Raw genomic sequence first — 12,565 nt, 5'->3', positions numbered from 1 at the left:
TTTTGTGTGAAAGAAAAGAAAAATAACTACTTCTACTATTCAACATTTCGTCTACTCCGCGTCACCCTGGCACAATTGTTAGAGAGTATCCACTAAACATAAACAGCATATGCTGTTCTGTGTCAGCTGTGCCATGCAGATACGTTGTCTATGTTGTTTACGCTGTGATCTGAACGAAAACAATGTATCGGAACAATGTAATTGGAACGACATGAGGGCGAGTAATTAATGACATAATTTTCATTTTTGGGTGATTTATCCCCTTTACAATAACAAAATAAATATAAAATAAAATACAAATATTTTCCAGTCAAGTAAAAAAAAAAAAAATGCAAACACTAAAAAATGTAAAAGAGATTTAATTGTGAAAGAATATAAAAATGCTACAGTAAAGAAGTTCCCTTACATTATACGTGGGAAAACTATTATATTCACATTACATTTAATGTAAGTTTACAATAAAATTATGTTAAATGTACCATCTTTTAAATTAAAAAAGAACAAGTCATTTTATTATTTACAATGGAAAACTGAATTCCCTGGGTGACACCTTACATTTGATGTTTTTTTTTTTTTTGTTTGTTTGTTTGTTTTTTTTTTAACAAAATTCTTAGTTCTTGTAATTTTTAATGTATTTTTACAGAATTATTCTGTCAACCACAGCTGACAGTTTTTTTCTCTCTCTCTCCTTTTTGTCTTTGACGCTGTATTTTACAGTACATTTTTTTAGTACAGTTTATAATTTATTTTATTAAAAATAGTTTAGCTTTGTGAGTTTTAGATTTGTGTTTCAAATGTTTCACAAAAAGTATATATACAATAGAAAGTGCCCTATGGAAAGTGCTATTCTCCCAGTAGAGCTTTTAAATCTGTGTACCTGATAAAAGTTATTTTGTCATCTTTTAGTAGTACACTATAATACAGATTGCCACCAAGCTAAAAGCCAAACAGACATAAACTAAAAGCCAAAATTGCATAGGGACTTTGACCTTCGCATACAATGCTGCATCTTCTTCTCTCCTACTTTCTTTAACCTCATCACACCCCTGGCTTTCTTCCTCTTTTAGCCCCTCTATTAAATCCCAGGAGTGCTGTGCTCTTGGTTAGATGCTGCCTGTGTGTGACATTCTCAGTGACTGGGTATGCCTGGCTGACCTGGGTTCACACAGACCCATTTACAGGCTCACTAGCCTGCTTTCAACCTCCCTCTAGCCATTAAGGCAGTTTGCAAACACTGCGCATATATATGTGTGTGTGCGTGCGTGTGACTGTGCAATGTGCACTCGTGCCACGCGTTTACTCCGGGCCACTCGCTGCTGACACATGCCCTGACGAAAGCAGGACACATCAGCCCAACCCACCCTCTCTCTTATTTCATTTAACCCTTACACCTTGCTTCATGCAAACCAGTTTTTTTACATACAGGCAAACTAAGCACTTCAGAATAAAAGTGCATGTCAATATAGAGTAAAAACATGTATCAGCTTTTGTTGTCATGCCTGGAAATATAGGATTGTGAGGCTAGGGGCTTTCATATCAATAAGTAAATATGATAATATATATATAAAATATATATATATAAAATCACATTTATATAATATTACATTTAATCATTTAGCAGATGCTTTTATCCAATGTGACTTATAAATGAGGACAATGGAAGCAATCAAAATCAACAAAAGAGCAGTAATATGCAAGCGATATGACAAGTCTCAGTTAGCCTAACGCAGTACACATAGCAACGTTTTTTTTTATTTATAATTATTTAATAAATAAAAAGAAAACAAATAGATGGAATAGAAAAAGAGTAGAGAAAGCTAATGTTAGAGGCTTTTTAAAAATATAATTTAGACTATATTAAATTATATTCATCTTTTAAAAATATAGCAGTAGAGAGAGTTTATTTGTATTTTATATATTCTATAACATTTTTAAGTTAAATTAAATGTATATATTTTAGATTCATGCATATACCTAGAAAGTTACATTAACTATAAAGTTCAAACAGAAAGCATTTATCTAAAACAGAAAGCTTTTGTAACATTACACACTATCAAAAATTCTATTTATTTATTTGTTTGTTTATTCATTCTTTTGAACTTTCTATTCATCAAAAAAACCTGAAAAAAAATGTACACAGCTGTTTTAAACAATGATAATAATAATAAATGTTTCTTGTGCAAATCAGCATATTAAAATGATTTCTGAAGGATCATGTGACACGGAATAAATTGCATTTTAAAATATATTCAAATAGAAAACAGTTATTTTAAATTGCAAAAATATTTCACAATATTACTGTTTTTGCTGTATTTTTGATCAAATAAATGCAGCCTTAGTGAGTAGCAGAGACTCCTTTTAAAAAAAATCTCACCCGTCTAAAACTTTTGAAGTGTATATATACACACACATTTGTTTTTCATTTTACTACTACTACTACAACTAGTACTAATTAAAAAATAAATAAATAAATAAATCTAGTTATCTAAATCTGATTTCTCAGACAGTGGAGGAAGTGTAGATGTGTAAAGCAGAGAGCTCTGTTTCCCAACTAAAGAGTGAAAACAGAAGCTGACAGTAAGAGCTGATGGTAAGAAGTGCAGGGAATAGCTTCTGACACTTACGGTAACAAGAGGGAAGCTCAGACTGCTGGGGGTGGAGGGACGAATGTGAATATAGCAAAACACTCACACACTCCAACACATTCTGTACTTTAGGCTTAATCGCACTTCTGCAAAACAAAACCTGGTGTTCACAGTCCTATTCGAGGAGATCTGACTTTCTGCTCCAACCCTAATCAAACACACCTGAACCAGCTAATTAAGATCTTCAAGAACACTTGATAATTACACACAGGTGTGTTGGAGCAGACTTGGAACTGAACTCTGCAGGAAGGTAGTTCTCCAGGAATAGGATTAGGCAACCATGGCCTACAGCTGCTTCCCAAAAAGGAAATAATATTTTCTTGTGTCTTCGTGTAAAGAACACAAAACAAAGGTCAATATCTAGATAAAATGACATCATTGCCACATCCTTTTCAATAATGATGGAAATGTTACGTATGCCACACACACAAGCACACAAATGTACTACTCACATAGGGTGATCATGTTTTCCCAGACATGTCCTGGCCAGTATTTCTTTCATTTTTGCCTAAAATGTCCTGGTATTGGCTTTGTTTTCCTATTGTTTTCATACTAGCGGAAAGTAGCGACTGAAAAAACTGTTTGACCAATAGCGTGTATTCAAACATAATTAACCAGTCATGGCATGTAAGAAGGTGGGATCTATAGAGAAAGGTCAAAGCAATGCAAATAGACATACATATAATGCAGCGTTTCCCAATCCCATGTCCCGGAAATAGAGGATGAATGGTAACCCTAATAATGACCCTAAAAAGTATTTGGACACTTAAATTGGCCATTGCTTTTATTCAAATGGTTATTTCTAATGGCTGTATGAAGGCAGGTTTGAGTGAGGTAAACTGGTCACATACCAAAATACTCCTCAGAGGGGGGGTTGTCCATGTCATACAGCATCTTCTTTGTCAGACGGTCCAGTTCCTCCTCAGGACGACCCTAAACCACATCAAAGATACACACCAGGGTTATACATAATGTACACTCTCAATCACAAACTAATCAGCTTGTATACAAAATGCAGAGGAGCACAAATCTCACAAACATTATATAAAACACGGTGTAGTTTACCATAACAAGATAACGCCAAGCTAATTAAATGACGAGTCGATGCAACAGATTTTCATGGATGTGCACAAGCATCTCTTAATTAGATGGATCATCAGCCTAACGAGATCATCAGTCTAACAAATAACTCAGACGTCAAGACTGTTGCTGAGGTTTCAGAAGGTAAAGTGAAGGCTGTGACAACTGCGTTTTCTCAAAGCACTCAAACACCCAAAATCGTAAATGAACTTCATTAACTTCAGCTACAGCTTGATTTTAAATGACAGGTTGTTCCTGGACTTTTATTGGCAAAAGAGCTGAGCTGAAGTATTGTATGTTGTGTTTGTTTGTTTGTTTGTATTTCAAGATCTTGCAGTGGGGTATGAAATTGGAATGGGATGCAATTTTATTAGAATTAATGTATCAAACATGCATCATTATTTTGTAAAATGTATACTTAGTCTCCAGTTCAAAGGTTTGCATGTCATAATACTTTTTATTTTTTTGAAAGGTGTCTCTTTTGCTCACCAATGTTGCATTTATTTGATGAAAAATATAGCAAAACAGTAATATAATGAAATATTAATACAATTTGATATAACTGTTTTCTAGTTTAACATTAATTGCAATTTTGTTATTTATGTGAAGGCAAAGCTGATTTTTCAGCAGCCATTGCTCCAGTCTTCAGTGTCACATGATTCTTAAGTAATATGTTGCTTTGGTGCTCAATTATTATTTTTATTATCATCATAGTTGAAAATGGTTGTGCTGCTTAATTTTTTAATATTTATTTATTTTTGGAATTCTTGGATGAATAGAAAGTTCAAAAGAACAACATTTATTTGAAATTTGAAGCATTTTATTTGAATCGTTTGTAATAATGTAAATGTCTTTACTGCCACTTTTGACCAATTTAATGCATGCTAATGCAATCCAATTTTATTTATTTAAAACCAACAACACTGATGGGAAAATATAATCTAAAAGGTAACACTTTAGAATAGGGAACACTTATTCATTATTAACTATGACTTTTCCCTCAATAAATTCCTAATTTGCTGCTTATTAATAGTTAGTAAGGTAGTTGTTAAGTTTAGGTATTGGGTAAGGTTATGGATGTAGGATAAGGTCATCTAGAATAAGGCATTAATGCGTGCTTAATTATTACTAATAGATGGCTAATATTCTAGTAATATGCATGCTAATAAGCAACTAGTTAAGAGACCCTAAAATAATGCGTCACCAATCTAAATTATCATCATATTGTATAGACAAAGATTTATTTATTTATTTATTTATTATTAATTAGTATTTTCCTTACTGCAGTAACACATGACAGGGATTAAATATGTGCTTAACAAAGACCATAATACATTTTAAACATTTAGCAAGTGACAGAGATGCATGAAAAGTGAAAGTCTTGAGGCCAAAGAAGACTACCTTAAAAATCACATATTAAGAGTCACAATTTACTCTTTGTGCCTGAGCATGTCTGAGTGACACAGCAACAGTGGTAACATTTTAAATTGCTATGTTCAAATCTTATCTGTGGAGGATGCTAAGAAATTTCAGGCGTAAGAGTTTATATACTAGTGGTAAAGAAATTACATATTACAGCTTTAATTTAGGCAGAAATAGGTACTACTCAACATATCACGCCTTTGTTTTCCGTTTCGTTTAACCAAACGATCAAAATGACCAAACCAGGTGATCCACATACAGACTGACAAACAAACAATCAGAATCCTAACCAAATGTCTGGGCTTTCCAAAACCATTAAAGATCACACAACGACCATTTACCGGTGCAAAATATGGTCAAACAGGAAACCACTCCAAAAAACACATCAACAACCCTGTTCAATTATAAAAAAAACACACAGTTCTGCAAATCACCGGGGTTAAAGAAAAACGGAGCCAGAGGTCTGGATGCCTCTGGTGTTGGTGTTCACACAGGATATCCCAATATGAGAAGGGCTCATATAAAAACACCAATTACAGACACAAATCACAACCTTTGCTTCCCTCCCTCTGACCAACAGACAAAAAACACTCGTTCTGCCTCAGTTTAGCAACAACTTTATCAGCCCTGAAGTTGTTCACTCATGCAGTTCCTTTCTTGTCACAAGTTCCTGCACCAATCCGCACGCTGTCAGGCCTGTGAGACTCGTTCTGTCAGTAAGATACAGAGCCGGTGACGGCATTTCACACAGACAGTGGGAGGGAAACTAATGAAAACTTTCATGTGGCGAATGCCCACACAAAAACTTTTAATTCAGCATATCTCCACTTCCTGTAGACAGCTAATTATTATGGTGGGGGTTAATTACTCGTATATGAACACAGAATATTGTGGATGGATGTAAACAATCAAGGAGTGCTCAGGAAGTTTCTGCAGATCTATTTGTTAACCTGTGTCTGGCTATCCAGGTGGACCCGTATCCCTTCACAGAATGAGGGACCTCGATGTTTTCAAGAACTATGATGTGTGGAGTTTCTCAATCGCTCCATGTGGTTTATGACAATTTGACATGTAATTTAACAGTCTGAGTGGGCACAGTGGATTATTGTGGACAAGAAAAACAACTAATTAAAAAGAGTGCCGTGTGTAATTATCTCTCCATGTGTACGACTTGTATAATAAACTGTTATTTATATTTGTTAGCATTTGCATTATATTTAGCATTATAGAAAAACATTAAGGAAGGGGGAATTAAACGTATGAATACACTTATACCCCCCAAACACAGACCACATTGGATGTCCTGGCCTTTTGATGTGTTACTCATGTGTGAATGAAGAAAGTTTAATCAACCAAAGAATTCCCTGCTGTAGAAAACACAATATTTTCATATTAAACAAACTATGATAATATGTCCGTCTTGCTTCTACCAACTATGAGGGAAAACAAAAGCAAGTTGTAAGGGGCGATTCTTTATTGTGTAGTTCTGAGTGCAAGTTTGTGGAGGGTGCAGATGATCATTACTGTGATTATAATAATTGTGATTTTTGTGAAATTGTGAAGTATTATTTAAAAATTTGGGTTACATAAACAATTTGGTTAAAAATATCCAACATAACTACTGATTTCTGTGCATGTTCAGACACTACTGTTCGAAAGTTTGGTATGGTTTTTTAAATATTTTGGTGGCTTATGCTCACCAGTGCTGCATTTATTTGATCAAAAATACAGTAAAAACAGTAATATTACCATTTAAAATAACTGTTTTCTATTTTAATACATATTTAAAAAATTAATTTATGCCTGTGATAGCAAAGCTGAATTGTCAGCACCCAGTCTTTAGTGTCACATGATCCTTTAAAAATCATTTTAATATGCTGATTTTTTATTATCACAGATAAAAACAATTGTGCAGCTTAATATTTCTGTGAAAGCATGATAGATTTTTTTCAGGGTTTATTATGTTCAAAAGAACAGCATTTATTTAATATGAATAGAATATTTCCATAATAATGTAAAAGGCTTTACTGTCACTTTGGATAAGTATAATGCATTCTGGCAATAAAAGTGTTAATTAAATAATTTCTTTAAAATAACAATAAACAATAATAATAATGACACTTTTGAATGGTATAGAGTAATTTTAGGAGGTACAGTTTAGATACAGACTGATAAAAATTAAGCTACTGAAGAAATGTGCTTTGGATTTTACAATTGCATACAGTACCTGTAATATTGTTATCCGATATTACTAAAAGGCATCTAAATAAATTGCATGAGAAATATGCTGAATATTTCCACAGCTACATCTTTTTTAGAATAAAGGCTTAACCAGAATGTGGACCTTAAACAGAAAATTGTGTGCATGTAATCGGGGCCAGGGACTGAAATGTCACTGCATTTAGTGGCTGCTGAAACAGGTGGTTAGTGACTAAGACATGTTTTTGCATTGAAGTACCATGCAAAAAAGTGACGCTCACCCAAACCATTTAGCAAATAGGTCTGTCTTTCATGTGAGTTGTATGAGTCATTCAAATTCAAGACAGGAGCGCAAGATAGACAGAAGGTGGTAAGAGGCAAGAAAGGTGTAAAGGTGTAAACATTTCAAGTATTTTACTGAATAAAGCCTTATAGTACCGCTACTCTGTGCCATGGAGGAAATACTCACTTTTAGTGTAAAAGCATATCTCTCACAAGCTCAGCGCACATGCACTGATCTTTTAAGAACATGGTTATGGTTTGCATTTCTGCTAGCATGAGGTCACTGTTTTCTCCCATAAAAATGATTCCCTGAAGAGTCATTTCCTCCTCTTCTTCCAAAAAGAACAAATAATTGTGATACTCATGTGGCTCTGAAAGGTGTGATTTCCCTGGCTTGTACTGGACACTGACTGTTATCTAAAGACAAGGCAGATACTCAATGATTGTTTCCTTTGGCAAGCCTCTAATCTCTCCATTAATAAGTCCTGACTGATAATCTTTGTGTTAATTAATCAGTATGAACACATTCTATACACTCTGACAATACGCCTTCCTTAGTTTATGCTGAAGGAAAATAAAAGTTCATTAAATAACATTAAACCTCATTGATTCTTGCATGCCATGTGACTTAATTGTTATGTTACCATGCAGGAACCACTGAGGTTTGTTGCCATATTTGATTAGGGCTCTGTATGCATGAGTTAATTAATGTTTTGATTTGATTTGAGAGTGAGTAATTAAGCAGCACAACTGTTTTCAGCATTGATAATAATAAGAAATGCTACTTGAGTACCAAATCAATCAGCATATTAGAATGATTTCTGAATGATCGTGTGACACTAAAGGCTTTAGTAATTTCATCACAGTAATGCATCACATTAAACTACATTAAAAAATGAACTCACCCCAAACTTTTCAACAATAGTGTGAATTTGGCCATGTTCAACAAATAAAGTGATTCACATCAGAAGACTAGGATTAAACCACTTGCAGTTATATGAATTACTTCATACATACTACCTATATGTCCTTTTTGGAGCTTAAAATTTTGGACCCCACTGACTATTGTCAAAGTTTCTCAAATATCATCTTTTGTGTTTTGCAAATGAAAGAAAAAACATATGGGTTTGGAGAGTAAGCAAATAAAGATTGAATTTAACTTTTTGATTGAACTATCCCTTTAATGTGATTTAGTAAGATGTAATCAGCTAATACTCTATGTTCCATTGAGGGAATCCATCAAAAAATGGATAGTCTGATAGAATAATGGCTGTTTGGATGTGAGCAGAAGTAGAAAGGGGATGTATAATGACTTGGTGGTGTGCCAGAGGGGGGCACAGGTGGAGGAAAGGAGGTAAGGATGAGGAGAAGACTCAGTCAGAGGCTACAAACCTCGACTTTCATGCTGGGTTATCGGCATTCTGTCAGGGGCCATTACACACCACATTGCTGCTGTGTGTTCACCTGCTGCCCCCCACAGGGAGCATGTTCAGTGGGGCCATGGGCTAAACACCAACCCCAAACCCCCACCTACTGTACTGCACCAAACTGCCTTTACCCTCCACTGAACATCAGTTTCTGCATTTCCCAGTTCTTACCTCTCATTCCCTAGCCCTCCATGACATAATATTAAGCAGCAGAAAAAGAAAATATGCAACAAAAAGTTTTTTTTGTTTGGACCTTTCTAACTTCTGTCAGTATTTGAGGTTGCCAAGTGCTCTGTTAAAATTTACCCCGTAGAAAACGTGAAATGGGAGATTTTAAATTTTCTAAAATGAAACATCTTGGCTACTTTTATTGATCAAATTTAAAACAATACTTATAATCAGTGTATGACAATGAGCAACCATATGTGTTTTATCTCGACAAAGAAATTCTACACTTATAAAATATAAAATTCCCCTTCTGTCATGAGGGCAGAAAAATGCCTTCATCTCTCACTGTAACCCATTTGTGTGCAGATTAAGAGGAGATGGACCTTTAGATTAATGATGGGTGCCACCTCCATTCTATTTGCTTATGTCTGGTGTTTAATATTATCACAGAAGTTGAATGAGAAAATGACAGGGCTGACAAGAGAGAGGGACAGATAGTGGATGAGAGAATGATCAAGACGCACACTCCTCTTGAGTAGGAATACACAGAATTCAACGATTGGTTAATGTTATAAAATATCATTTTAAATGGAGCACTATGACAATTTATGACAAGGGGCCTAAACAATGAGAACAATTGTAAGGGTTAAATATTACAAATTAAAAAAGGAAATATTGATACTTGGGGTCAATGACGTATTGCTACTAATTTATAAAAAAAAAAAAAAAATAAAAAACATAATAGAGAGGACCCCTGCAGACCCTTTTAGAATTGACCCTGCAGAATTTTAAATAATTTGAAATTTTAATGAAGGCAAGGTTTGTAAAATGACGTGGTATGACTTCCAAAAAACTAAATAATGTTTATTGATTAATGATTTATTAATAATATTTTTTTGATTAATAATTCATGACATTATTACACAGTATTTATTTTGACATATTTGTAAGAAAAATACAATATACCTTTAAAAATAATTGATTTGAATAATAATAATAATAATAATAACTAGGATGTGTACAGTTGCAGGTTTAAGGAAATACGTGTTATACTATGTTATAAATTTTTACTACAAAACACAAACCTTTCTTGAAAGGTGGTATAAAAGTTTTTTCTAAACCACATGAAAGCAACAAGAATATAAACATTTTAAACTAGATCTTTTTTCTCCTTTTATCGTATACACGCTTTTCGATGACCCACTTGTAATATTATTCCACAAAAGGTTACACTGTAATATATTAGAAGTTGTAAATAAAACAATGATTGTTGGAGTACGTTTACAAGAAAATGCTATTTCAGCCTTTCCACTTCCAAATTTCATGTGTAATGTGTTACTTGACATTATTTTGTATTTATTTCTGAAATTAACTAGCAGCTTTTGAGCGAAAATTGTTTCTACACCAAATAATTTTTCAGTATGCTTCTCCTTTTCAATGCATAGAAATGCAAATGCATTAAAATAAAGTTTAAAGCATGAATTTTGCAGATTTAACGCCATTGTTATGGCACCGTAGTTCCCATTTTGACCTTGTTTACAATACTTGGAACCATAGTACTACAGTGTGTGTGTGTGGGTACATGGCGACATACCACAGATATCTGTCACATTCTATGGTGAGAGGCATTAAGTAAATAAGCGCAAAAATAAATAAATAAAATACACCTGCAAAGGACAGTCGGCTACTGCAGAGCGGGAGAAAGCAAAAAAAAAAAAAAACACAGAGGCAAAAACAAGCTCAAGGCCACCTAGAGAGGAGCTAGCAAACACACAAATACAAACACACACTCTTACACGCAGAAAGTATACATTTGCCTCTGCATAAAATGGGTCATGTTGTTTTCAGCTCTAATTAAAAAGTAAGTGGGAAAAACACAACAGGCAAGTCTGAAGAAAGAAACTGTGATGATGGAGATCTGTATGAAGAGAGAAAACATGCCATTGATAATAATTAAAAAGAAAGATCAAGAAACTTCTACTATTGGAAGTCCGCACTGACACAAAGAGCCTATGAATACGCTACACTCCGAGAAAATCGCTTTTCACCTTGACGTATGTAGCCTGTAATGTATGATGCTTCTCTTGCTGCATGATGGAGGTGAGCGTGTGTGTGTGTGTGTGTGTGTGTATAAAAGTAGGTCAGGTTTTGGGAACTGACACATCTCCGTGCTAACAGATAAGAGCAAATCTGAAGTGCTAAGAGCGGCCCTAGAAGAAGAAAGCCAGCTAGAGGAAGAGGGAGTGAGGTAGCGTACGGGTTATAAGAGATGTTCATCGAGGGTTCAACACGCAGAGGGAAGCATAAGTGACAGTTAGCTGTTCTTTTTTTTACCTATCATTACACACACACAAAAAAATAAAAAAAATCACTAAACATTGTCTTTGAACACATCCTCTCATGTTCTTTCGGCGCGGCTGTAATTGCCGGTCGTTATGTTGTTCTTGCCTTTAGTAAAGGTGCCATTTATTTATATTTAAACACTGGCGGGGAGTGTAATGAACATCTACGCAGGTTCACACCTAAAAATCAATGTCCTGGCTCTCTCGTGCGCTTCCTCTTTGTGATTCACTGGTTTGACCTCCCTATCATTTGCTCGGCATGCAGAGAGTCAATCCTTCCCATCAACTGACAACAAACTCTAGGCAAATGACAGATGATTTGAATGAGGGTCTGAAGGTTATCGCCTGTCCAAACACCAGCATGCCAAATTATCTGCTCCACAGACAAAACACCCAGCTATGAGCGCGATACTTCCTGTCTACATGTATTCACCTATACACACACACATTCACACACACATTCACACACACACACACACACACACACACACAGAATGCAATGGGAGACTGAGGATTACAACAGTGCGGTCCAGCACAGAGGGGAACTGGAGCATGATGAGGACTGGAAAGTGACAGCCTGCTGTAAGACATGCCGCTCAGCAGGGGTCGCTGTTTTGCAGGGGGGACAGTACAGTAGAGTACAGTACACCCAGAAACCCAAACACAATAATCTTGATAACAGGGACAAGAGGCCAAAAGGATATAATGGGCACTTTTCTATTTGTGAAGAGTAAACTTTCTTGAGACACACTTTTCACACTCTCACTAGTTTAATTTGGACAATGTTTAATTTTAAACATGTTAAACTGTGTACATAAATGCATCACAGGAGAATTCCATAGTTTACAGTATATCATTTAAAAGTCACAGTAAAGAGATTTATATCACAAAAATGTTGAATATTCAAATGCTGTTTATTATTAAAAGCTTTATATTCATCAAAAAATATACAAAAATTTCAAAATTGACATTGATATTATAAATTGTAATAATATTTCGT

The 12,565-nt window shown here is 34.7% G+C and overlaps 1 protein-coding gene across 4 annotated transcripts in view; it reads right to left on the bottom strand.

The window, feature by feature from the left end:
* lpp (LIM domain containing preferred translocation partner in lipoma) overlaps positions 1-12,565 on the bottom strand; it is a 218,761-nt gene that overhangs the window by 43,641 nt on the left and 162,555 nt on the right. For all 4 annotated transcript variants that reach the window (XM_058777838.1, XM_058777836.1, XM_058777837.1 and 1 more), the window contains one exon: positions 3,497-3,578. In XM_058777838.1, coding sequence (XP_058633821.1) covers positions 3,497-3,578 — 82 coding nt within the window. The remainder of the gene's footprint in view (positions 1-3,496; positions 3,579-12,565) is intronic.

This window comes from Onychostoma macrolepis, chromosome 06 (assembly GCF_012432095.1).
Source record: "Onychostoma macrolepis isolate SWU-2019 chromosome 06, ASM1243209v1, whole genome shotgun sequence".
NCBI classification, from domain to species: Eukaryota; Metazoa; Chordata; class Actinopteri; order Cypriniformes; family Cyprinidae; genus Onychostoma; species Onychostoma macrolepis.
Note: the sequence above shows the minus strand (reverse complement) of the source record. Positions and strands in the feature narration are given on the sequence as shown.